General features: G+C 35.2%; 3 protein-coding genes and 1 non-coding gene across 5 annotated transcripts; all 4 read right to left on the reverse strand.

The window, feature by feature from the left end:
* Positions 1-619: 619 nt before the first annotated feature.
* Positions 620-2,831, reverse strand: LOC131944291 (uncharacterized). The gene is made up of 2 exons (XM_059304849.1): positions 2,664-2,831; positions 620-1,462 (listed from the first exon to the last, which is right to left on the reverse strand). Exons 1-2 carry the CDS (start codon positions 2,666-2,668, stop codon positions 1,051-1,053), a joined length of 417 nt encoding a protein of 138 aa, XP_059160832.1. The 5' UTR covers positions 2,669-2,831; the 3' UTR covers positions 620-1,050.
* A 5,238-nt stretch (positions 2,832-8,069) lies between these two features.
* LOC131944281 (small ribosomal subunit protein uS7m-like) lies at positions 8,070-9,073 on the reverse strand (the record flags this gene model as incomplete). The annotated part of the gene is given in 2 exon segments (XM_059304837.1): positions 8,070-8,881; positions 8,884-9,073. Coding segments are annotated over 2 exon segments (435 nt in total), but the record flags the coding sequence as incomplete, so codon positions are not given.
* Positions 9,073-22,211, reverse strand: LOC131944280 (glycerol-3-phosphate dehydrogenase [NAD(+)], cytoplasmic). 2 transcript variants are annotated; one of them, XM_059304835.1, is made up of 10 exons: positions 21,986-22,211; positions 19,115-19,246; positions 18,216-18,396; positions 16,772-16,912; positions 16,043-16,184; positions 13,692-13,804; positions 13,449-13,569; positions 13,026-13,135; positions 11,959-12,065; positions 9,073-11,159 (listed from the first exon to the last, which is right to left on the reverse strand). In XM_059304835.1, exons 1-10 carry the CDS (start codon positions 22,021-22,023, stop codon positions 11,063-11,065), a joined length of 1,182 nt encoding a protein of 393 aa, XP_059160818.1. In that variant the 5' UTR covers positions 22,024-22,211; the 3' UTR covers positions 9,073-11,062. The 2 variants fall into 2 exon arrangements, with proteins under 2 accessions (XP_059160818.1, XP_059160819.1); XM_059304836.1 differs by lacking the exon at positions 21,986-22,211 and adding an exon at positions 19,556-19,623.
* A 1,360-nt stretch (positions 22,212-23,571) lies between these two features.
* Positions 23,572-23,642, reverse strand: Trnag-gcc (transfer RNA glycine (anticodon GCC)). The gene has a single exon. It is a non-coding gene; the product is annotated as a tRNA-Gly (tRNA).
* Between the last annotated feature and the right edge of the window lie 3,618 nt (positions 23,643-27,260).

The raw sequence follows: 27,260 nt of genomic DNA on the forward strand, positions 1-27,260 counted from the left end.
ACTAATTCCAGAATACAGAACCAATGCAACAGCTACAACCACTGCAGCTGTAGTAACCACATCAAATATGCAGGTGTCTTTTCATTTTTCTTACAATTATTCATTGGTTTTTTTGTTTGTTTTTTTATTTAAAATAATTTAAATATTGTTAATGTTATTTGGGTTTTATTGATATTATTGTAAATAACTTGAATTTTTTAAAGTAACTCAACTTGAAAGCCTTTACCATTAAAGATTGTTTTTCCTACTGTCTATTTTAAGGATTTTTTAAGAGTATAGTTTCCTAATTAGGTTAATCAGATATTGTGTGACCTATTTATTTTGTTTTAAAAATGGCAATTTAAAAATATTGTAACTTAATTGAAATTACTATGGAATTGGATATGTTATAATTATTTTAAATTGATAATTAAAATTGTAATACTCCACAGAGTGTCTTGTTAAACTAACTTCCAATAGTAAACAGTTGTTTAAAAATAGAATTTGTAATATTGACTTGAAAGTCATCAACTTAAAATGAGTTTTAAAAAAAATGCTATCGTGTGAACATAGAGAATGGAGACACAAACATAAAGCAACAGATCTACATCAGATGGAGAAGTAACTTTATTCTTATCTCAAATGGTAACACGTCTTCTTTTCATATCTCAAATGGTAACACGTCTTCTTTTCATATCTCAAATGGTAACACGTCTTCTTTTCATATCTCAAATGGTAACACGTCTTCTTTTCATATCTCAAATGGTAACACGTCTTCTTTTCAACAGATAACAGAAAGTAGTCGTTCTTGGGTTGTCTTCTATCTGCCTTTTATCCGTTGGAGAAAATATTATTTTTCCAGTCCACCCATCAATAAATCAGTTTATCTACTTAACCCCCACTTATCTTACAGATCAATATTCTCTTATCCCTATATCCCCCACTTATCCCATATATACAAATCCACTCATCCCCCATCTGATAAAGCTACATATCCACTCATCCTTTTTCTGATAAAGCTACAAATCCACTCATCCCCCATCTGATAAAGCTACTTATCCACTCATCCCCCTATCCCCATCTATCCGATGGATCGCCATATCCATTCTGCGCCTTCCACTTTAGAAACGCCTCCAGAGCGTCCTTGCACTGCTCCGTGTTACAGAAGCTAGAAATCAGATCTCTACGCCATCTTGTTCTAGCCCCCCGGTCACGTGATGCATCAAATCTTATCTCTTTGATCAATCGGCTCCAAATATCCACTCCTTGTCGTACTATATATTGCCCTTTGGACTTATCAGAAATTCCTTCTTGAAGATAAGGGAATATTTTATGGTGGTTTGCCTGTTGCGAGTTATCTTTCTGAAAATCAATGCGCGTGTTTACTACGCGGCGATGAGTGAGTGATGCGTCACAGTTGAGTAGAAAGAACACCAAAGTGTAAGCAGTAAGGGCGAGAACTCTATGAGCTTGTAACGGCGCTCTGAGGAAATGTGAAAATAAAATATTATCATTGTCTTAAAATAGGTTGCTTCAGAATTTCCTTCAAGCTAAAGTTTAACAACAGTTAACAATACTTCAATAATTTCACATCTTTTACCAATGAACTATTTCACATCCAAGACGTTTCCTTTCCTGCTATTGCACAAAAAGCACAACTTCCCCATTTCTTTAACACAATAGTAATAAGTTGTATAATTGAACCCGTACCCATTACAAAATCCTGCCAAAGTAAAGTAAAATATTCTCGATGTATTTTCCTGCTATCTGCATAGTCGTGTTTGTTTAATTTTATCTGTCCCCTTGCCAACAAACTCCCCCCCCCCCCCCCCAAAGAATAGTTTGTTTTTAAAAGTTGATCGGAGATGTGTATGTTTACATTAATTCAGATATTGATACTCTACTACGTCACGTGATCTGTACAAACAAAATGGAGCCTTTATCTAGCACGTCTAAACCAAAACAGCTGCATTTCATCGAGCTGTTGCTCAAGGACATGTTAATAGGTGGTCGCAAGTTTAGGTGGCGTGGCCTAGCGGTTGAGAGCTAGACTGCTAACCCGAAAGTCTCGAGTTCAAATCCTGGTTCAAATCAGTATAACGTCCCTGAGCCCACCCAGCTCAGTTGGGTGAAATCAAGGGGAAATCAAGGGCGGCTGGGCATAGTGTTGACCACACTATCTCTTCGTATGCCGAATTCCCTGAAACAGAGAAACTCAACTTCATCTGCACCATGTGTCTTGTGCACGAACGGGTAAAGTTGATGAAGTTTCGGTGGGCTATGTTTTTTTCTTTTATTACTCGGGTACTCACTATACAGAACTGGTAATTTATACGGAGGTGAGGGGGGGGGGGGTCGGTTATTATAATGAAACATAATTATAAAGGAAAATGTGCCCCAGTTTATATCATTTTTTTTTTTAAATTTAATGAATTCACGTTTTGTAACTTGTCTTCCCGCGTTATAGTCAATGTATTTTGTTTTTATTTTAGCAGGCGGGTGTTCTGACAACGGGGAGCGCAAATGTTAGATTTTTCACTAACGGGAATCCTTGGGCTAATATCAGCTTAGTATATTAACTGCAAGCATAAAAACTATCAAAGACGAATTTTTCATTTAATAAAGTAACAAAGCATTTAGGCTATATATTAAAAAGATCAAATTAAAAAAATAAGATACTCAACTGCATCGTGAGACGGCCCACTTGGTGAGGTGCTGCCCTCTACAGATGTGACGTCCACATCGCTTTGTGTTCAATAATCAAACAACACTCACTGTATATTGACTCAATACTCGCTGTACTGTGACACAATACTCGCTGTATAGTGACTCAATACTCGCTATATAATGTCAATCTAGGTGAATGGAGAAAAAAAAACCACAAGTTTCATTCAATGATGGTGCGAGTACTTAAGAAACTTGTATGAAGTAGTTGTCAATGGAACATGTATGTAGCGAGCTTATATTTGTGGTTTCATCAATCTAATTCTCAGAAAAGTAGAATGTGCACAATGTTCACAATAATTATTTTTTGTCCTCTTTTTAAAAAAATCAACAACAATAAACTATATTTAATTATACATGTATAGATCTACATCATCTATATGTATCTAAATGTATAACGTGCCTAGAAGATACAAGATACGTGTTTCTGTGCAAGTAGATCCGTATAAAGCGTTTTATAAAAGTATTTCCAGACTTATCTCTTAGATATGTTCTCCATACTTGTTCCACGTGTAAACACGCTCTAGACTTAAGAGACCAAGGACATACGTTCACGTGACATTAGACCGACATCTGCACACAAAGATATTTCTTTCAACATTAGAATTTTTTTTTATTTCTAAATAGTTTTAGTAAAAATGTGTAAGATTAATTGCGTTACAGAAATTGATAATGAAAATGTAACTCAGTTGTGGCATTTCTTTATCGGTTGCATTCTTTAATATGTTAATTTCTGTCAGACGAGACAAGATGTGAGAAACGAAATATTTTTTTGGGTCAAATGTTGTATACTGTTAGACCTAGTAGTAGTAGCTATACAAGTCAAGTGAATTAGACCAGACAGGAACGGTAACCCTGACTCACCACACCAAGCAAGAACAGTAACCCTTACTCACTACACATACACGTGTAATTTATCTGAAAGTATGGCGGCCCACAAAATTAGGTAAATGTGCCCAGCCACTTAAAATGATATTTTCATCGGGAAAAGGAAAGTGTATTAATGAAATGTACAGTACAAAACCTAGTTAAACAAAATAAGTATAGTAACCGCACCGGTCGGTTAGTACGTAAATAAAGGACACTAACAACTGCCCGTGTAACGGACACCAATCTATCAGCCAGATAGTTGGCGAACGCTCCCGGATTCGTTTAACTGATTATACACAGATGGCGACAAGCCTAAATAAAAGAAAGTTAACACACTAGTTCGCTAGGACTCGTAATTGATGTCTAGGGGAAACACTAGAGAAACTACTGATGCCAACAATACATTTAATCTGCATATAACTTGTAATGAGTGTACAAAGTCGTGGCAGAACACTAGATTTATACAGGGATAAAATAGATTTACAGAATGAACAAAACCCAACTTACAATTCGTGGGAAAAAATAATATGATACACTATCACAGCTTTTAACACTTCAGAAAAATCACCACAGTTTACACAACGCTGCTATAAGCATAAAGAATTACTTAACCACAAGTAATATAAGAATATGCTACTTAAACAACTTAGTACTACACGGCAACACACAGGGCTTATGTCTCTCAACGACGTCTGGTCAATGAACTGCCTCGAGACACCTGTGCGCAGTCTATTTATAGACTTAGGCAACATGGAAGGTCACCTTCAAATCATAAGGCCATTGGTTGGGGTGGTCATCTGGTCTGCATCAATCAATCATATCTTGACGGAAAATTTCTGAGTCTAAGACTCTCTTAGTAAGACAGCGGAAAAAACCGGTCATTGCACCACAGACCATATATGGTATTATAACAACTGTCAAAATATAATTACCAGACCTAAGTAGGTCACACCCGCATGTTCTACTTTAGGTGAGACCAGCCATTGTCTACTTTAGGTGACACCGTGAGACTGGCCATGTTCTACTTTAGGTGAGACAAACCATGTTCTATTGTACATGATACAGTGAGACCAGTCATGTTCTATAACAAACATCAGTGATCAAAATTAACAAGAAAAACAACATCTATTTTTAGCATCATCTTTTATTGAGGATTGTTTTAGATTGTGGAATGACAGCGGTTACATGAAGGACGGCTATATGGGCTGAGCCACAAGCCCATTTGGTGATACATTGTAGGCTTGGTAAAGAAAACTAGTTAAGGCAAAGCCCATTTGGTGATACATTGTCCTAGACAAACTAGTTCAGGCAAAGCCCATTTGGTGACACAATGTGGGCTTGGTCTAAAAAAGTGTAGGTGAGCAAAGCCCATTTGGTGATAAAAAGTGGGTATTGCCTGGGAAAAATGCACACAAGTCCATATCGTGATGCAATAAGGATTGACCATAAGTGACACTACACAATAATTTTAACCCAACCGCGAATTAAATCACTGCTCTACTCTTTCCCAAAATTAAAAAAAAAATTCTTTATACACGATCACACTACGGTGTTTATCAAAGTTACATTGTAATTAAAACATTTATATAACCCGAACTTGTGTTGGGCATAGACAACACTATTGTATCAGCCATGATGGTCAGAGAAGAAGAAATATACTTCAGTTGCCCAAATAGCCTCTTGTATGGACTGCCTTTGAATTTACAACCATCTCTACAATGGCCATATGATTGTGACAACCACCTCTACAATGGCCATGTGATTATGACAACCACCTCTACAATGGCCATATGATTGTGACAACCACCTCTACAATGGCCATATGATTGTGACAACCACCTCTACAATGGCCATATGATTGTGACAACCACCTCTACAATGGCCATATGATTGTGACAACCACCTCTACAATGGCCATATGATTGTGACAACCACCTCTACAATGGCCATATGATTGTGACAACCACCTCTACAATGGCCATATGATTGTGACAACCACCTCTACAATGGCCATATGATTGTGACAACCACCTCTACAATGGCCATATGATTGTGACAACCACCTCTACAATGGCCATATGATTGTGACAACCACCTCTACAATGGCCATATTATTGTGACAACCACCTCTACAATGGCCATATGATTGTGACAACCACCTCTACAATGGCCATATGATTGTGACAACCACCTCTACAATGGCCATATGATTGTGACAACCACCTCTACAATGGCCATATGATTGTGACAACCACCTCTACAATGGCCATATGATTGTGACAACCACCTCTACAATGGCCATATGATTGTGACAACCACCTCTACAATGGCCATATGATTGTGACAACCACCTCTACAATGGCCATATGATTGTGACAACCACCTCTACAATGGCCATATGATTGTGACAACCACCTCTACAATGGCCATATGATTGTGACAACCACCTCTACAATGGCCATATGATTGTGACAACCACCTCTACAATGGCCATGTGATTGTGACAACCACCTCTACAATGGCCATGGGATTGTGACAACCACCTCTACAATGGCCATTAACAGTTTTGTAAAAAAAACATAGCTGTGCATCCTATCAATCATATTTCATCCTTGCTAATTTCAAATTTTGACAAAGTGGGTAAAAAAAAGGAACATTCCATATGAAAAATAAATTGCAATAAAATATTCCACCCCAATTAAAAAAAAAGCAATCACAGTTCAGAAAATTCCAATTAGTATACATTTCCCATGTTAAAAGTTTCATCTGGACAGAATTTTAAAAGGGTAATAAAAATCATACTAAAAAAACAAAAAACAAAAGCATGCAGTATGAAATAAATAAATATAAACTTTCTAAACTAGAGAGCTCACAAACTAATTCATTTAGATCAGTATCATGAGATCCTACTAGACTAGGAATACATTATAAACAGTTATATACTTCTCGTTGAAACACTTTAGCTGTGTCTTTATCATCTTACAAGGTACAAGCATAGAAAAACAACCATTTCTACACGTCTTATCTACCATGTAACTGAAAGTTATAGCTTTTAAATATAAGTTTCACATAGTTATATTTATATTATGTTTGTGCACAAACAGGAACAATAACCTGTTGATCAGGGGAGGTAATACCGGCTACATAAAACTTCTATTTTTAACCACATTTCTGTAAAATAGAGAATAAAGGAATTGTGACTGTAGGACATCTGGCTAATGGTTTTTTCATGAGCTATTTTCAAACTGGGTATTTTGGCACCAATTGAGCAAAATTAAACAACTAAAAAAAATTTTAATGTAGATATTGGACACAAGTTTATTAATGTATTGAGGTATTGATTAGCATATAATTTAAAAATTATCTTATTGATACCAACTTGACTGACTAAACTATTTATAATGGTAACAAGTTCACTATTTCCCTAAGGAATGTAATAAAAGGTATGCATACATTTTAAAAAAAATTCTACCTAGCATAAAAAATTAGTTCCCTTTACCAAACTATTTTTTCAAAATAATAAAGTTTAAGTGCCTCAGTTTTAGTGTCAGTAAAATTCAGGTTTACAAAAATGAAAAAAAAACATTTCTGACAGACAACCTTGAGCAAATGGAATGAAAGGGGGTAAAAAAAATATTACTGACATGTTAATACAGTCAACAAGATACTCAATAGATTACACTGTAACAGGATACTCAATAGCTTACAGTCAACAGGATACTCAATAGACTACACACTGTCAACAGTATATTCAATAGACTACACACTGTCAACGGGATACTCTATAGACAATGTCAACAAGATACTCAATAGATTACACTGTAACAGGATACTCAATAGCTTATACAGTCAACAGGATACTCAATAGACTACACTATTAACAGGATACTCAATAGCTTACACACAGTCAAAAAGACAAGCAATAGATTAGTCAACAGGATACAAAACAGCTTACACACTGTCTAGTGTATTCTGCACTTGCACAAAAATTCCTTAAAGTAGTTTTTATTAACTGTTGTTTCAATAGGTTGCAAGAAAGTATACATTTTATTTTTTTTTACATTTTTTCCATCTTTTATTTTGAGAAGACAAAAATTTTCACATCAATACCAATGCTGTCTGTATCTATCCATTTTGCTTTCATTTTTATATCTATGTTCTTTGCCATCTTGATTATATTTGTAGACATATTTCTCTTTAAAATATTCAGCACTCAGGCGAAAATGTTGCAAGACACTTCTTGTTTCTTTGTCCAAAGTCTTTTTATCCATTTTCCATATATCTTTACACCCTTTCTTTCCTGCACCATTTTGACCTCTGCCCAAGCCTGATCAACTTCCTTACTCTGATCAGTTATATGATGCCTAACAACAAATTCTCTCATTTCTGTCAAATAACAGTGTTTACAGTCACTCTTATCCTTAGGTAAGCCGTAGAAGAACGTCACAGGTTTAATATGCACTAAATGTTGAATGACTTTCAATTTTTCATGGATCTCTGGTGTATTTTTTATGACAACTGGTTATCCTTAGGTAAGCCGTAGAAGAACGTCACAGGTTTAATATGCACTAAATGGTGAATGACTTTCAATTTTTCAATGATCTCTGGTGTATTTTTTATGACAACTTGATTTGTAACTCTGTTCAAAGAGGCCAAATTCTTTTAAAATACCTTTTTCCCAGTATGGTCTGGCATAATCATATGGTCCTTAATACGATAAACCATATGTAGCACGGATGGTTCTGGATCAGGAAGAGCAGACTTATCTGCAGGGTCAAACCATTTTCTCAGTGGTTCTCTACGTTTCAGTAGAAGCCCTCGAGAGGATTTGAACCTAACACCTTCAACATTGTGTAGTTTTAACCCAGACAATAATGGAATAAGCTTTATAATTTGGAAGGACAAAGCCATTTTAACCCTAAATTGCATGAAAGTATACATTTTTTTTTTACTATTAAGGTTTATTTACATAATGCATCTTAGATGGTTTTACTATTAATAAAATTATAATCTTGTAATGTGTTATATAAAGTATATACTCAGCAACTCTGAAATCACAATCTTTATCTTAAATGTGCATAGGCTTGATTACTCTCACAAATCTTATGAAGTTCTTGCTTCTTTCTCACTGCCTTACGCTGATTATTGTAAGCATCCATGATTTCAAGAGTAAGTTTTTCTTCCATTGGGATTCTCCTTTCTTTGTCTCTACAGCTATCAATAATCCACTTCACAGCCCTAAACTGCCTTTCGTTTTCCTTGGCACACACTGGTACCCTATATGCTAGTCCACCTCTGACAACCCTGTTATCAGCAGTGGTTTACAATTGTCAACAGCTTGTTTGAAGATGGTTACAGGATTGCACTCAATCTGACTCCTATCTATCTCCGAAGCCTTGTGCCATTTCTCAATTTGTAGGTGCTTCATGTTTTCAAACAACCGAGGCATCACTTCCCTGACTCTTTCCTTATTTCCTCCTTTCATCATAACATTTGTGAATTTGGCGCATCACTTCCCTGACTCTTTCCTTATTTCCTCCTTTCATCATAACATTTGTGAATTTGGCGCATCACTTCCCTGACTCTTTCCTTATTTCCTCCTTTCATCATAACATTTGTGAATTTGGCGCATCACTTCCCTGACTCTTTCCTTATTTCCTCCTTTCATCATAACATTTGTGAATTTGGCGCATCACTTCCCTGACTCTTTCCTTATTTCCTCCTTTCATCATAACATTTGTGAATTTGGCGCATCACTTCCCTGACTCTTTCCTTATTTCTTCCTTTCATCATAACATTTGTGAATTTTAGGACAATTGGATCATAGAACAAAGGTGAAATTGAAACATCTGTTATTTGAGTGGAGTATGGAGTCTCCATCTGATAGCTTTTAGCTTAGTTCTTCTTTATTAGTTATTGGGTCTAAAAAAAAACTCATGCAATATGCAATAGATTACACAGTCAACAAAATACTCTATTACAACCTACCACCACTACTAGATTATCATGTCAATGTGATATTGTAGCAGGTTTAAGTTTTTTTTTAAAGGTTTTACATATTTATAAAAATTCATTTCAAATAACAAGTAAAACATATTTGATAAAACAACAACTAAATTATCAGTCTCCTAATATAATGGTATAAAAAGTAATATTTTGTGCAAACACTATAATACTGTCAGTAATACCTCTGGCTTTCTAAATTTGTACAAGGTGAAAACGGGTAGGTTATAGAGTGGTGTCCCTTTAGTTAAATCCTCATGGAGTTTATTATTATCTTAAACAGCTACATAGTTTTCAGGCATTTACTAACACTTCCATATGCAAGTTTAGTCTATTTTTCCATTTTAAAATGTTTTAACAATAACAAAGCAAGCCAAACAACAAATGCAAAATTTAGCGAAACAGAAATTAAATATTTTACAAATTCTTATAAATCTTTGACATATCCCAAAATAGCATTAACTCTTAACATTTAATAAAATACATGACTTGTTTGAAAACCTTTAAAAAGGTAAAAAAAAAGTTATATTAAATATAGGTGCAGTAAAAAAAAAAACAAGGTTAAAAATAAAACACCAGGAGTAAAAAGGAAAAAAAAGAATGACTTTATGACTGAAACAAAGTAGAATTGAAGTCAATGAAAGCTGCATCTCATTGAGAGCAACCGTTTCAACAGTTTAAAAAATATTATTCATTGTCAAATAAATGTTTAAAATACAACATTTTGACATTCAACAAAAATAATAGTTAATTTTTCCAGTAAATTTTAACTAACAAAAAACTTCTGCAAATAAACAGACAATTTATAAGTTCACATCTTTATTATTATTGATGATATCATTTCAAAAAGTATTCATGAATAAAATGCATTTGTAAAACCTTAGTTTTAAAATATGATGTAAAATACATTTCAAAATTAATTGATATTAAAATAAATTGCAGGTCCAATAATGATGTCTCACAATTTATGATGTTTTTCACTGTTCCACATGTTGAATTTAATGTACCTAATGGCCCAATTTCTGATGCCTTTAATAGGATATGCTTAACCATTGACCACTTGAATGAAAACTATTGTCTTATTAAGCTAAAATTAAATATCATAATCAACCCATTGTTTAAGTATTCAGTAATAAAATTAAACTATAAGTGAAATACATCTAGCACAAAAAAGTTTATACAACAACCAAAAGATACTACTTCACAACTAAGATAATATTATGAATTCATTTGAATTCAATATTACTTTCAATCTACATAATAAGCCAGTAACTAAATATTCACAAAACCTCAATTAACAGTCAGCCTATTCAACCCTGAGGATAGACTCTTGCATATTTAAATTTTTAAAAACAATGTTAATAAATATTATTTAGGGCAGGATAAAAAAGATACACAAGCAATTAGTTTCCATAAAGCATTCAGCATCCCAGTGGAATTTTCCTTTAACTATCAAAATGAGGAGATTTCTAAAATGATCGGCTAGTTACATGTGTTCTGGATGATTTACTAAGCAGTCCATCATGTTCTTTACTGGGAATTCCCCAATGCAAATTTTATGCACAACAGTAAATAGTGGGAACCTACATGGAAAGAAAAAATTGTTTTAGTAAATAATAAGTCAGGAATTGGGGACGGGGACGATGACATTTAATTAAATAAAGAATTAAAGTTTACTCTTCTATTACATACTTTAACTACCAAAATGTAACATGGAGTTTTGAAAGTGCTTTACTGGAATGGTGGTTTGAGATTCCCAAATCAATACCTTTCTAAAAATAAACATTTGTTTTGTCTAGTCTTGGCTTGCTGCCAACTTTGACATGAGGAAACTTCAAAACATTTAAAACAGCCACGGTGTTTCACACTAGGCTAGTGACAATTGCAATAGAAACATAAAAATGCTTTTAATTTTAAATTTGATGCTGAGTCCTTACTGTTTGAACTATTTTGAGAAGGTAGTTATTAGTAAGGACTAATTTGTCACATGGTATTGAGACAGGTTAAATAAATAGTTCACTACGAATGTGGCATAGATAGCTGTCTTATATCTCCACATACAAAAAACTCATCCAATGCTCAGGTCATTTACATAGAGCTTTGTTGACTACCATAGTTCTATTTTTATACATGTAAAACTTTTTATCAATGCTGTAACAATAGTAATATATAAATGTATAACTTTTAATTTAACATATTTGCCACATTTTTCATTCTTTACTCCTGTAGGCAAAGTAAAATTCTTTGATTATCCACTTAACATATTTCTGTGTCAGATAAGCAAAGGAGTAGTGGCATTTTATAACATTGAGAACTAAATAACTAATAAAGAGTAACTACTTTTTAGCCTGGTGGATGTAATAGTTATACAGTAAAACTGACCTGTCTTCCATATTCTTTGATTTGAGCATATAGTTGACCTCAAAGGCTGTTGGGGGGCCTTGTAGCTTCTGCCCATCCAACATCTCCTGTTCCAACTGTTCTATAGACTAATGAAGGGAAAAAATAAATATTTAATACATATCTCACCCATGTGCAGTATGGGGGGGGGGGGGCTGCTTACCAGAAAGGGGAAAACAAAAGCTAACTAGTAATATATTCTTATCAACATGCTGTGTGGGGAGCTTAAATGGGAACTAGAAAATGAAATGGAGAAAACAAAAAATAAAATAGTTATATTTAATTCATGTCTCATCAATGTGCTGTGTAGTGGAGTTGAAACAGAAAACGCTAGATGCTAAGCACAATGATGCAAACCTATTAAGGAATATACAGGTTGATTATGATTGTATCAAATGGTATTTTCTTAATTTAACTTATTACCTTCTAAAATTTATGTGTGTGTATGTTTGTTACGACACTGTAGCTGGGGGGTGGGCGTTATCTGATGGTACTGTGTGGGAGGTGGGAGAAAAAATGCATCTAAAAATGTGTCTTTGTCACTTATGGACAAATCTTTAGTTCAAATAAACTAAAAACACTGTAACAAAACTGTTAAGTACTTCTGATTGAGAGTATGTTTCTGTTTTAAAAATACATGGCTAATTCTGGCAACATTTTTGTTGAAAAATAAAGTACAAATAGTAAGAAATAAATGGCAGCAAATTTAGATTAATAAAAGCAAATGAGAGGCAGTTAGACAATCTAACTAAAACTTTTTTTTTCTAACTAAAAACATCTTTACTTTCTAGATATGTCATCATAATGTTGCAATTTAAAGGGGAGAACAATTTAAAATGTAACTCTATCTATCGTATTTTACAACTGGGATGTACTTGGAAATACATTAGTGATAAGGGAAAAAAAAAGACTAAACACAATAACAGACAGACGTAGAATTTATTAAATATATAAAATTAATTTTTATTTTTTTTATTTCGGTTTAAAATTGACATAAAAAAAGACATTTTACATATGAAAATTAACTATTTAAAGAGTCAATGAATTACCTTCCCTGTCTTGGCAAAAGCCTCAGCCACTCTTCTATTTCTTCCACCATAACATGTTGTGATAAGATCAGCAATGCCACAACTCTCAAAAAATGTTTCAAGCTTAGATCCTATAATTAGAGGAGAAAAAAAATGCATCAAATTTTTAAAAAATCAAGTATTATTTTGTTAACTTAAACTAAAATAGCCTACTTAAGATTTTAACATCTCATTACAATTTTTAAATTTTTCACTAATCATATCAGATCAGCTGACAATAGGGCAGATATGCATATGAAGGAATAGTTTTGTCAGTACTATATCTAGCTCATTTTACTGAATACACAAGTGCCTACCAGAGCTTGGTGTACTTATGGATGTCATAGAGTATTGTGCAGGACTCAAGACTTTAGTTAAGGTTAAAATAATCCCTAGAAGTCTGACCTGGATAAAAAACTTCACAAAACTTAATCATCTCCATCAAACCAAGGCGGATAACTGCAGCTTTGGTGTTGTCTTTAAAGCCGAGGCCATCAGTAAACCCTGCTGCAGTGGCGACAATATTCTAAAAAAAAAAAACAATTTATAGCGAATTACTCAATAATAAAATTATTTAATTATGTTAAATTTAATGCTTGTGTTCATAAAGTTAAAAAATCAAGGTTCACAAAAATATTAAATCATTACCTTGAGGGCACCACATACTTCCACTGTTGTTTCATCATCAACAACCACAATACGGAAATAGTTCGTCTGAAAGACAGATTTGAGATTCTGCCCTAGCGTCAAGTCTCGACAACCTACAACAGGTTAAATTTAATAATAGTTTTTGTGCTACTAAACAATATCACAGTGAAAGAACAGGTAAAGTTTCAACAATTTTTTTGTGCTACTACACAATATAGCAGTGAAAGAACAGGTAAAGTTTCAACAAAGATTTTATGCTACAAAAATCAGTGAAATATTAGTCTAGTCATAAAGTAGAGCTTACAAGCATATATAAGGTAGGTCTGGGTCAAGCACCTGTTGAACTCTAATGAGTAACTAAGTTGGCTAGACACTTTTACATAGTACAGGGTTCGTACTGCTTTTTGAAAATGAAATTCCAGACTTTTTCCAGACATTTTCCAGACTTTTTTGGAAAAATTCCAGACTTTAGACAGATAATGTGTTAGCGAATAATTTTTTAAAATGATGCACTATTTGTACTGTCATTATAATTACTTATACTAAATTGATATTTATTTTAGGCAATTGAGCTATATTCATAGTGAACTTTCTCTAGCCACATTGACAAAAAAACATTTTTTCTAAGTTTGCCTACACCACCCTACCTAAAATTTTAACAATTAAAATAATTGATTAAAATGATGCAACTATTTTGTTTCCAACATTAGACTTATGTAATCTGTTCCTGATCTAATTGCTTATGTTTTCAATTAAACTATCATTAAAATGGTATTGCATAATAGTGAGAGTTAATTACTATAATAATGTATTAATTTAGGTCTGCTCTTGTTAAGTAGCCTAAATAAATATAGGCTACTTGTAAAAAAAATGTGGAGCAAAAAAAAAAAAAAAATCATTCACTGTTTGTGCTTATAGTAAAGTAATAGCTGAGAAACGGGTCTGCAATTAAAAAAAAGTTGCCGGTATCCTTCTCCCCCCCCCCCCCCAGGTATCCTTCTCCCCCCTTTCCCCCCACAGACACGACACGGCGAAGGGGTCACTGTGAGGTCATAGTAGTCTAGACTACAGTATGCCTGTTTAATACGTCATAACATGAACTGTGCTGTGACTTATACCCCCTCCCCCACCCAACGTACCAAGCAGTACCAACTACGCACTTGGGGTCACGGTGAGTTCACACAAGGGACCGATGTTACAAGGAGGGGCAGGGTAGTCTAACTTTAATCGTCAGCGTTTGCAAAGATTTCAAAAACAGTTTAATGGAAAGTGAATTAAAATTAAAGGGGTCATCCATTTATGACGTGCACATGGAGGGGGGAAGGGGTCGGAAGATTTTGTGATCATATTCTAAAACAAACATAAAACTTGCATCTTGCGAGTAGAAAGTAAAATTAAGACGACTGTGCTGGTGTTTTAAAAACCATCACAGCGTGTAAATAAAACACGGTATTTATATCTGCCCTAACATTATTGCGAGAGCGTGTCGTCACACTTTATAAAACCCTCCTCCCGACTTTTCCGAGTGTGACGTCATTTATGGACGACTCCTAAATAAAAATAGTACCTCTTTGTTAAGCTGAAGCAAACAGAAATACAGGTATGAACTCAAGGAGGCCTTGCGACTTATTAATCTTATAAATGTTAATATTAATCCATAGTAAGTGAGCGCGTGTGGACAGAGAGCGGGGGAGTGGGGAAGGGGGGGGGTCTAAAATCCGAAAAAAATGTTGTAAGTCATAAATGGATGACGCCTGACAGACTGATAAATTAGATCTAAACTACCACTCACACATCTCCCCCATAACTTTTTGTTATGACTGCCTGCATGCAAACTCAAACGATGAAAAGATAGCGGGTAAAATCGAGAGCCTAACAATTCTGAGGGCGATCATTCTTTTATTATGCTACAACTGTAAGTACTTGTAACACATTCACACGATCAGTCTTGCCACAAAATAGCTCTTCCCTCCCTTCCCCTCTTTTCCCAATGACGCAGTAACTGAGCATTTTTTCTGTGAACCAGCGAAAAAACGTCACACACAGTGTAAACCCGCGCGATAGCGCGGGGAAAAAAATTGGAGTAAATTTACTTAAAAATAGCAATTTTTTAAGTTGGAAAATATGGACTACGAAGTTTTGTTTCTAAAACTAGATTCCAGACATTTTCCAGACTTTTAAAAAATCCTGCCCAAAAACTAGCGATTTTCCAGACTTTTTTAAGTCTTAAATTCACTTTTTGAAATTCAAGACTTTTTCCAGACTTTCCAGACTGCGTACGAACCCTGATAGTATGACCAACGATAGCTTCTTTTTATGAAAAATATTTGAACAACAGCAGTTTCTTTTACCTATAGTTGCTTCACAGTAGTTCTCTAAGGCCACTTCATTAGCGATGTTAGCTCCCATTAGAACAGCGCAAGGAATGTGTAGTGACTCTCTGATGACATTAGAAATCAAGTGGATACCACCCCCTTCTGCTACCTCAAAGCCCTGGAATATAAAACAGTTTAGAATACACACACTTATAAAAGATAATGAGAGTTTTAATAGCATCAAGTCAGATATAAATTGTAAGGACTGAATTTCATCAAAATTAAATGTAATCAATGTTACATAAAACATAAATAACCTGAAAATATATTAACAAAAACTGAGATCAAGTTTCGTTGCCCCTTTCATGAACTACCCAGGTAAAGCATGCCTTTTTATATTACATAAGAAAAAAAAACATTTAGTCCAAGTCTTTTTCTTCTTCATTTTTTATTTGTACTACTGACGAGATAGCTCCCAACACTATAACATATAATGCACCACAGAGCATGTTCACTGAGATTTCAGCCTGCTTTTCCTTCTTGATTTGCTTCCATAGCCTTTGTCAACCTAACATTAACTGTAAGGCAGCAGTTGTTTGATTTTGGAGTTTTCCCGTCTACATTGATATACATAGCTAACAAGCCTCATCTGCTCTTTGGTGGGAACTCTCCACTTTTGGAGTTAGTAATCACCTGCTTACCAGTCCAACCCTGCTGTCAAAGTAAAAATTCCACCATTTGTGACCAGTTCTATTTACAACTTACCTTGATAAGAGTAACAGCCACAGCATTTGGTTTGATTCTACCTTTCAACTTGTCACATACACCTCTCACAAACTGGTGTGGTAGCACAAATATCAAAACATCAGCATCTGAACTTGCTTCAACTACATCAGGGATTGCCATCTAGGGAAAAAAAAAAGAAAATATTTGAATTAAACAATGACACACTTGTTCCAAATTTTCCTTTTTAACAGTCTCTCTTCATTTAAAATCTTAAATCAAAATTTTTTTTAAGCAAATTAACCTCGTCTTGTTTTGTCTAAAATTTAACTATGAATAAAACATATTGCATGTAGTTAAACTTCTTGTATCCATGTTTAGCGTAGAATTCTAAAAACTGAGAGCATTGAAATAATTCTTATGATATTGTAACAGTAACGCTAGCTGGCACTATGATCATAAAAATTAACTGATTTATAAAAAATTGTAATAAAGAAAAACATTGATATAAACAAACACAGGAAATCATAACACTTGAAGCCTTCATAGCCCTTATACTTTTTATCGCCATGCCAGATTTGTACAGTCACCTTTTAAACAATTTTTGGCAATTGTGAAATCAGTACCAAATATTTTGAAACTCAATTATTTCAGGCCTAAATTTGGTGTTTTCTTAAAACTAAGAATGAATAAACTTTGCAATGAATAGTTATGTTAGACGAGATTTTAAATTTAATAATAAAACAGACTAAAATTATTGTTAGTCAAATTTTAAACATTAAATAGTTTGTTGAAAGAATTTAGTATGCATGATGACATCCAACATTTTTAATTAAGATGAAATAGAACAGAAGAGAATAGCTGAAAAGCTCTCATATTGAGTCAAGAACAAAATTACTGAGCTAGATTCTGGCTATAGGTTTGTTTGATTTCCAAGAGGAAAGAAAGATTAGTAAAGTAGGTCAAAGAAGCTTTTGATGATAAGGAGTTGCATGAACTTTGAGCAGTAAAAAAAATGTGTTATCTCTACAAAGACAGAATAAAGTATCAAATATAACTGGAATAAATGGGTCATGGCTAAGTGTTCATACAACCAGAATTCAGTTTTACAAGAAGATAATTCTGTTTAGGAATATAATCCAAAACACGATGCTCAGGTGTAAAAACTTTCCAATCATCCATGAAATAATATTTGCTTACGCATGCCATTTGTTAAAAGGTTACAAAACAGGATTCACAGTTAATATTTTGGATTCAGAATAAAATATTTGTGAACAATTTGGCGCAATAGTTTATAAACAAGCAAAACCGTAAAAACAAAAAAGAAACAAATGGAACACAAAACCTCAATAAAATGCAACAATATAACAACTATAACAGGACTAGTGTATCTAGGTGTATCATTAGTATATATGATTAACTATATACTATAAAAGCCCAATAAATTAGTACACATGTGATAACTGGAAAATAACTGTAGGCTCACCACTTTCTCTGGCAGCTTGATACCTTTTAAATACTTCACATTCTCGTGCTGTGTGTTGATGATGTGTGTCAATTTCTCACCATTAATCTGCTCTTCAAACACCCACATCTTCACCACTGGATCAAATTCTGTTGGTTTTTCCACTGCATTATTTCCTACAATTTTAGCAATAGCAGAACCCCTGTTTGGAAAAAAATAACTATGTTAACTTACAAAATTTAAAATTAAGCCCTATTTATGTTTTTTGAATCAATGCTGACTTAACAATGAAGTCAATGCTAACTTCCTAGATTCTATCCGTATTTTAATATTTTTTTCATAACTCAAATTCAAGTCTCTTATCCTAAATTTAAAATCATAACCATGCGATGAATTGTGATGGTGATGGGAAGGAAATATTTATATATTCCCAACGCTGTCACACTTCAAAGTTACAAGTATGATGGATGGGTGAGAATTGGTTGGCTAAAATCAAATGAAATGAAGAATCAATGATTAAGTAATAAATGAATAATTAATAATTAGGCCTAAGGCTGTTTTTAGGCTAATTACTAATTATAAAAATTCTGTTTCGAGCCTAATGATAAATGATACAAATTAAATTAATTATTTTAAGAATGCCTAGTCATATAATCTAGCGGTCTAGCGTTTAGTCTGGCTCTAGCTAGATCTAACTAAGATGTTAAGAAGATAATGAAATAATATTAATTAGGCCTAATTAAATGAAGTGTTTTTATTTCAGTGAATCGTTTCATTTGTGTTTGTTTATGAAACCTAGGCCAATATTAAAAATATTTTATTATTTTTTAATTAATCTTAAACTTGCCTTAAAGAAAGTTTTGTGCTGCAACTAGATCTAGATATTTGGCTAAAGCATTAACGATATTAGATATACTTACCAGTTACCAGAACCAACGACACAAATTTTTTTTGGAGGCATGCTGATTTTAGATGTTGAACCCAGTACAGACTCACTTAGTCTTCTTACACAATCGGTTGGACTACTGAACCAAGTTGTATTCACCTTTGACCTAAATGTTTGTATAAAAGGGGAATACTATGCGGTAAATAAAAAGTATGACTTCGTTAAGAAACAAAATATGAATGTATATTAATTTAACTATTTTTTTAAGCTTTTTGGTTTGATTTAATTTAGATTTAGATCCAGATCTAGTAATCTATACCTAGAAAAACATTAAGTTATAGCTAATTGAAATCTAAAATCTAAAGTGTTGACGAAAATTAAAATTGTGAGGCGATAGCCTCAATGATTGTAGCAAGTTATTTAAAAAGTCACAGGAAAGAAATCACAGAAACAAAGTAGCAGGGAACAAGTCTACCTTTAGTAAGCTCAACACTTATGACAATTTCTTTGCTGTGATTTTTGTTGGCTCACCGTCTCGCACAGACCAAAGCGTATACGATGTGTCCTGCTGCTATAATCTTTTACTTATGGTGTGCAGTAGTTGAGGGGGGGGGGGGAAGGGGCGTCTAAAATTACGTCACACACCTAATCTGAGACAGGGGTTTGACTTTTGGACTGGTGGATTAAAAGTGAGGTTAAACAAGCAACCGCCCCGGGCAGGTTGATTGTTAGGACCATTCCCCTTTTTGTCTTCCTAGTTACAACACTACTTCTTCTAGTGGCGCGTCTTTGCCGCAGGGACCCGCGAAAAATGTTCTATTTAATTTTAATCTTCACCCTTATTTTGTTTCTACTGCCAAGTTAGATAACTACAATTACGTAAAGAGGGTGTCTTTATTAATAAGTTATTCCCCCTAAAAGCAAATTGAAATGAATTCTGAGAAAAGAACAACTGACAATAAAAAAATAAGATAAAAGAAAAATCTTTGACATGCGTTTGAATAAACTGAAAATAAGAAATTAAAACAAACTGGCTTTGTTAAATAAAAGCATCGGTCGCGATATATATATATATATATATATATATATATATATATATATATATATATATATATATATATATATATATATATATATATATATATATATATATATATATATATATATATATATATATATATATATATATATATATATATATATATATATATATATATATATATATAAAGCTTAGTGGCGTCCCTAGGTCGAGTGTCACTCAGTGTGGCACCAAATGGAGTCACCCCCACCAGAGGCGTAGCGAAGGGGGGGGGGGGGGGTACATATGTCCCCGGGCGCCGACCCTAGGGGCGCCAAAATGGGTTGGAAAAAAAAATTAAAAGCTCTTTTTAGCTGCAGTTTTGAATTATAAACATAAACAATATTGAAAGTTTGTCCTATATATATATATATATATATATATATATATATATATATATATATATATATATATATATATATATATATATATATGTTTATATAATGTTTGTTGAGTTTCGGTAACTAAATTTACGGTAAACCATGGTTTATTTGACCATTGAAATATAAATAAAGTTCAAGTCGATTGTAGTAAATTAATGTTTTAATTTTTTTAAACCTATTTTGAAAATGAAACCAGACCTTTGTAACTTAAACCGCACCATTATTTGTGCTTATAGCTGAGAAATTTTTGTCTGCTATTACAAACTACCGGTATCCCCCCCCCTCCCCCCACATACACACAAGAGACGGTGAATGGGTCACTGTGAGGTTACAGTAGCCCAGTCTAATACGGCATAGCATGAACTGTACTGTACTCCCCCCCCCCCTACCCAGAGGCGTAGCGACCCTTCACGGCGCCCGGGGACAAACTTTTCGATTTGCACCCCTTCCCTCAAGATTTCGATTTGCACCCCCCCCCCCTCAAACTTTCTATTTGCACCCCCCTCGACCTTTCAATTTATTTTTCCAACCCATTTTGGCGCCCCCTAAGGTCGGCGCCCGGGGACATATGTCCCCCCCCCCCTCGCTACGCTACTGCCCCCCACCCTCCCCAGCCAAACAGCACCAACTACGTACTTGGGATCACGGTGAGCTCATACAAGTATAGGAATCAGTGACCTTGTTACTAGGACAGGCGGGTTAGACTAACCCCAATCGTAAGCCTTTGCAAAAGATTTCATTTAAAAAGCTTGGAGAGTGAATTGAAAATACAGGTTGTGAAATTATACGTAGACTACCACTTACAGCTTCCCTCATCATTTTTATAAGACTACCTGCCTGCATCCTCAGACAAACTTAAGAAATAATAGCGGATTAAAAAAAGAGGTCAAGATTTGTATGGCCACTCCCCCCCCCCCCCTCGCCCAATGACGTAGTAACTGAGAAATCGGGTTTCTTCTGCAATCCAGCGATAAACGTCATACCACAGTGTAGACCCGACCAGGCTTTTTAAAGTCTGAAATTCACTTTTTCCAGACTGCGTACGAACCCTGTTAAACAATGTTTAGTAGCAGAAATATTTAGCTGAAATACTTAAAAATAACTAATTATACAAAATGATTAATAAAGCAGTATTTAACACGCAATTAAAATAAATCTATCCAAATTGTAAACGTTCTGTATTAAAAAAAATAAAAGATGACGCCAAATAAAGTCTGTGTGACAGACTTTGTCATTGTTTTACTGTTTTTTTAATGCTATACAATTCCGGAATAATAACCGACGCTAAACTAAGGTTTTAAAGTTTTCTAAAAGTGAGTAATTTAAATGTAAACAATGCCTACACTTGGATCATAAATATAGGCCCATTATTATGCATTATAGGGACAAGGGTTTACCTACACTACCAACACTACCGCATGAAAATCTAACGTTAATCACTCACCAAAATAATGAAGTAGAACACACTTCGGTGACCCCCATGATGTCAGGGACGTAGACCGGCGCTCTCGGGCGCCCCTGATTACACTAACGCAGAGGCGCCGCGTACGGCCCCTGGGTACAACTAACATGGGCGCATAGTGCTCACAGAATAACCCAGAGCGCCAAATAGCATCCTGAAACAATGATGCAGATTGCGTCAATTGCTTAAGTGACACAAATAAACAGGATTTTTTCCTTAACACGTAGAAAAAAAGAATATTTGACGTGATATATACATCAGTGTGGCTGACGCAATTTGTTAGGTGTATTATTAGAAGCTCGATCTCAATTTCTGATTGGATCGTTAAAAAAATAGATGCTAATTGCATCATTTGCAAAGTGACGAAACTGTACAGAAGGATTTCCTCGCGTTACAAAGTTATTTTTAGAAGTGTGACTTTCTCATTTTTGATTGTCTTTCTAAACTTAATTTTTTACGGAAATATTTTCATCATTTTGAGAACTGTAGGCTTTGGAATTGTTTGGATTTTTTACGGACAAAAGGAAACAACCCAGTGTTAATAATCTAACTTTTATGGATTTTCCTGATTACTAAAAAAAACGTATTACAGGGCCCTCAGCAGCCCGCATCAGCCTTTGGGGTCAGAAACTGAAATTTTTGTTCGCAGCCAGATCGCACCTTACCAGGGCGCTGGCTGACACGTCTGATTCAATTTAGTGAGCGACTGTAAGGGCCCATCTTATCCATTGTCTACAAAACGTATTAATCCACCTAGAAAAAGCATTTAGGGGGCCTAACTCTAACAGTTATTAAATCAAGTGGTAAAAGTATATATTATTTCCTATGTAAATTCTATTTCGTTTGGGGGGGGGGGGGGGGGAGGAAAAGTTGCCTGGAAGAAACTCTGAATAAGATCCCACTATCGGCCAAAGCTTTTATTAAATAAAGTAAGCAGAGGCGTAGCGACCCTTCCCGGGGTCAAACTTTTCGATTTGCTCCCCGCCCCCCCCCTCCTCTCGAGATTTCCCTTTGCACCCCCCCCCCCCTCAAACTTTCGATTTGCACCCCCCTCAACCTTTCAATTTATTTTTCCAACCCATTTTGGCGCCCCGTAAGGTCGGCGCCCGTATGCCCCCCCCCCCCGCCCCCCCGCTACGCTACTGAAAGTAAGTTTTCTTATTTTCTGTGCATTTAACAGCTTGTTATTATAAAGGTTTTTTATATTCGGTTTACTTTCCACCGTTTCGTCGCCCGTTCGAAATGAAGTTGACACTCCATCAGCTTCGACTCTAAATATTTGCGTTCAAACCCAACCAGTCGAACTAGTTAGTTATCTACAACAGTTATCTGCCCTTACTTAGTTCGTGGTCGAGAAATCAGCAAACCATGACAACCAGCTCACAGACTGATCAAGTAATCACTTAAGATGTTTTACTAAATTTTGACAACTAATTTTCCATCTTCTAATAAGATGTAAAAATAAATACCATACATTGCCATAAAAAAATGAAGGTATCTAGAAAGTCTGAACGAAATTGTTGCATTTAAAGTGGATTTTATATAGGCCACTAGAAACAAAAACTAGTTGCATCGACCGGGAATCGAACCCGGGTCACCCGCGTGGCAGGCGAGTATTCTACCACTAGACCACCGATGCTGATAGTAAAGTGGAAACTTAAAAAAAGAAAACTATTGAAAAAATAACGGGACCTCTCAAGCTAATCAAATTTAGATTTTATGTTGTGTTTTAGCATCCAAATTTAAAAGGTGCTGAAGTGTCCATGTATGCGATAGCGTCAAAAGACGGGGGTTTTGGTCCGCACAGGTGACATCAATTAATTGAAGAGTGACACAAATTCTACATCTCGCAAAAAAATGGAGGCAGAAATCAATATTTTACCAAGGCTGACATCAAGGCTAAAATGACCTAGTGACATTATATGACTAGGAAATGATCGCAGTGTTTATTTCAGACATTTTTCTCCGTTGGGGGGGGGGGGGGGGTGTCTTAAATTTCCAGAGGGGAGGGTGGATGGTTGCCGGCAGAGTTTCTTCCAGGCATCTCTTCGGGGGAGGGCTCAGATTGTAGGAAAAAAGTCACAGGAAAAAAAACACAGGAAAAAAAAAACACAGAAAAAAGTCACAGGAAAAAAAGTCACAGGAAAAAAAGTCACAGGAAAAAAAGTCACAGGAAAAAAGTCACAAATATATATTTGCATGATATTTGTTAATACTTTTATGTATTAAATATTTAGAGAGTGTAAATTACTGTAAATTAACTTAGGATTAATTAAATGTAATGTAAAACCATGGCATAGGAATTTTTATAATTCGTCTAAAAATATTTATTATGAAGTATGTAGATTGTAATTATTTTAAATTTAAGATTAGTAGCATTTAAAAGAATGCTCCTAAGTCCACGTTTTTCATCGTGTTTTTTTTTTTAAATACCAATATTAAATTACCGTGAAATGGTAAGTTCATATGACTTGCTGCCCTCAACTCATGGCAACAATAGTTATGTTTAGTTCAACCACCTTTACTGCCCACATTTATCACGCTCATAACATAACAAAACTTATGATCAAAACAGAAAGCCGACAAGGTTCAAAGGCTGTCATTGACGCATAACGTCAACAACACAAAATATGTTCGGACAATGCCTACTGAGGAGAGGCCGACCAGAGAATAGCCTACGGCAAAATGTGCCTAAATTTATTTTATAATTAACTTTTCTACCGCGTATTTAACTAAATACGTAACAAAAGTTGAGATTGTTGTGTTAATTATCTTAGAGTATTTTTTACTTACAATTGTTATAAATCATAATGCTTTTAACGTCTATAAATAATTTATGCTATCAAAAATACAACCCACAACAATAAACATACAAAATTTTACAATTCTTAACAAATTAATAAAAATATTTCTGAAAAGATTTTTGTGACTTTTTTTCTGTGACTTTATTTCTGTGACTTTTTTTCCGATAAAATTTTTCCACTGTGACTTTTTTTCTGTGACTTTTTTTTCCTAGCAAAAAACTGTGACTTTTTTTCTGTGTTTTTTTTCCTGTGACTTTTTTCCGTTCACCAGGGCTCAGCCCCCCCCCCCGAAGAAAGTCTACCGACCCCCCACCCCCGAACAAAATGAAATTTGTATGTGCCCGCCCCCCCCCCCCCCCCCCCCCCCGAAAAAGTCTGGAAGAAACACTGGTCGCTGGTCGAAGTAGGTCTATACATCATGTATATAAATTCTACTTCGTTCGTGAGGGAGGTCGACCTTCTTCAGGAGTTTGGTGCAGCCCCCCCCCCCCCCCCCCCCCCCCAAACCCACCCGGAGAGATACCAGAAACGATTGTGTCGACGATTCAATATCGCAGTCTATCCATGTTTGTTTGATTGCTGCTTGACTAAACTTGGTCACGAGTGAATGACCCACGTAATGTGAAAGAATGTTACCCAGTAGGCCTACCAATTCGTTATTATCGATTCCAATGTTAAGGTAACTTGTTTGATCGCTCGAGTAGGCTTACCCCGCGGGGCATGGCTCAAGCTAGGCGTGCGGATCTCTGTCCACGTGAGATCCGGACAAAAGACCGACATAAACAAAAGGCCGACATAGACAAAAGGCCGACACTGACAAAAGGCCGACATAGACAAAAGGCCGACATAGATAAAAGGCCGACATAGACTAAAGGCCAACTGGACAAGGCGACATGAGAAATTATGCCGACAGAAAATAGGCCGGCAAAAAATGCCAACTGGACATAAAGCCGACATTGACATAAGGCCAACAGAATAATAATCATTAAAAAAGTTTTAAAAAACCCACGTTTTCTGATTGAACTAAAAAGTAGAAAATAAATGCTATACATCACAATAATGCAAGCGATCACTCTACTATAAGCGATCAAAAACGTGGGGCGCCGTGATTTTCTTACAGTTTCTAATACTGTTGAATCTCTACAAGCTCCCTAATAAACGTCAATAGTATTATCTAATCAATAGTAATATAACTTTTACTTCGGCGCCCCACGTTTTTGATCGCTTATAGTAGAGTGATCGCTTGCATTATTGTGATGTATAGCATTTATTTTCTACTTTTTAGTTCAATCAGAAAACGTGGGTTTTTTAAAACTTTTTTAATGATTATTATTTTCTACTTTTTAGTCTTTGTCTGTTTGTTTGCATTAAAATCTTGCTATCGATTTTATCTTTTCACTTTTTTTTTTGGTAAACGAAGACAACTCGTAAAAAGACAACTCGTAAAAAGACAACTCGTAAAAAACACGTTGTGTGAATACGTTACTGACTAGAACACATAGATTTGAACCCGTGTCGAGTGGGATAGCAATCGTGTGCCCAACCACTCGACCATATCGTCTCCCCCATACTGGCCACCAGTTGTTACGGTTGTTTGTACACAAATTACAGTTACTGGGTTATGTCCCTTTTCCCCCACGTTTTTACTACAACGAGCCGACCCGCGGCGTATCATACGCCGCTATTTAGTTGATTTATTTTCTACTTTCAGTAATCCGTAATTTGTAAATTCGACAGTACCAATGCTGCCACTGAAAATATCGGCTTTAAAACACTAACCCCCTCCTTTCCCCTAACCCCGACCATAACCCCCCCCCCCCCCCCCGTGAAAGCAGCCCCCTCTTAGTTACCTCCTGTAAGTTTAAAGTCGGTTCAAACTTAATTATCTGCCCCTAATAGCCGTCACTAAACCTGGCTGTACGGTTTGTAAACATTAACGTGACCACAGCTCAGCAGACCATGTGGGGGTGGGGTAGGGTGGTAGTGATAGTGATAGAGAGAAAGAGAGGGGACTGTAAGGAGGCGCTTGCAGCTTGTTTTCTAACGGCTCGCAGAGGAGAATTATATATATAGATTATATAGCGGTCTAAAATGCTCAATAAAATGTTTCCATGGATCAATTTAGTAATAATAACAATTGAATATTCTATTGTCATCCAAAACAAAGCTTCCCTGAAAATTTCAGCGCGCTAGCTAACTGGGAAGTGCCAGAAATTTCGATCGCAAGATTTGATTAGAAAGACAGAGACGAAAGCAAGTTAAAGAAAACGTGGGAAAAAGGACGTAACGTAAAGCCATAGTTTGTAACAAAACAAACTTACCTATTTATCTTTTGTGTTTTAGACACTCCCGTCATATCCAGTCGCTTGGAACCAATTGTTCTCCATGTTGTAGACCTATGTGGGCCCAGATACGTAGCTACGGTAGGACAGGTAGGGCGGGGCCTGTGTGTA

Source organism: Physella acuta, unplaced genomic scaffold (genome assembly GCF_028476545.2).
Source record: "Physella acuta isolate Inbredline_101_S28 unplaced genomic scaffold, ASM2847654v3 ptg000487l, whole genome shotgun sequence".
NCBI lineage: Eukaryota > Metazoa > Mollusca > Gastropoda > Physidae > Physella > Physella acuta.

Bases quoted from the DNA above. Each gene is read 5' to 3' on its own strand.
- LOC131944280 (XM_059304835.1), bottom strand. From the start codon at position 22,023: ATGGGGGTCACCGAAGTGTGTTCTACTTCATTATTTTG. The intron at 16,913-18,215 runs GTGAGCCTACAG...TTTTTTCCCTAG, and splicing joins TCAAGCTGCCAGAGAAAGTG to ATGGCAATCCCTGATGTAGT. The intron at 11,160-11,958 runs GTCAGTTTTACT...CTTTCCATGTAG, and splicing joins TCAAAGAATATGGAAGACAG to GTTCCCACTATTTACTGTTG.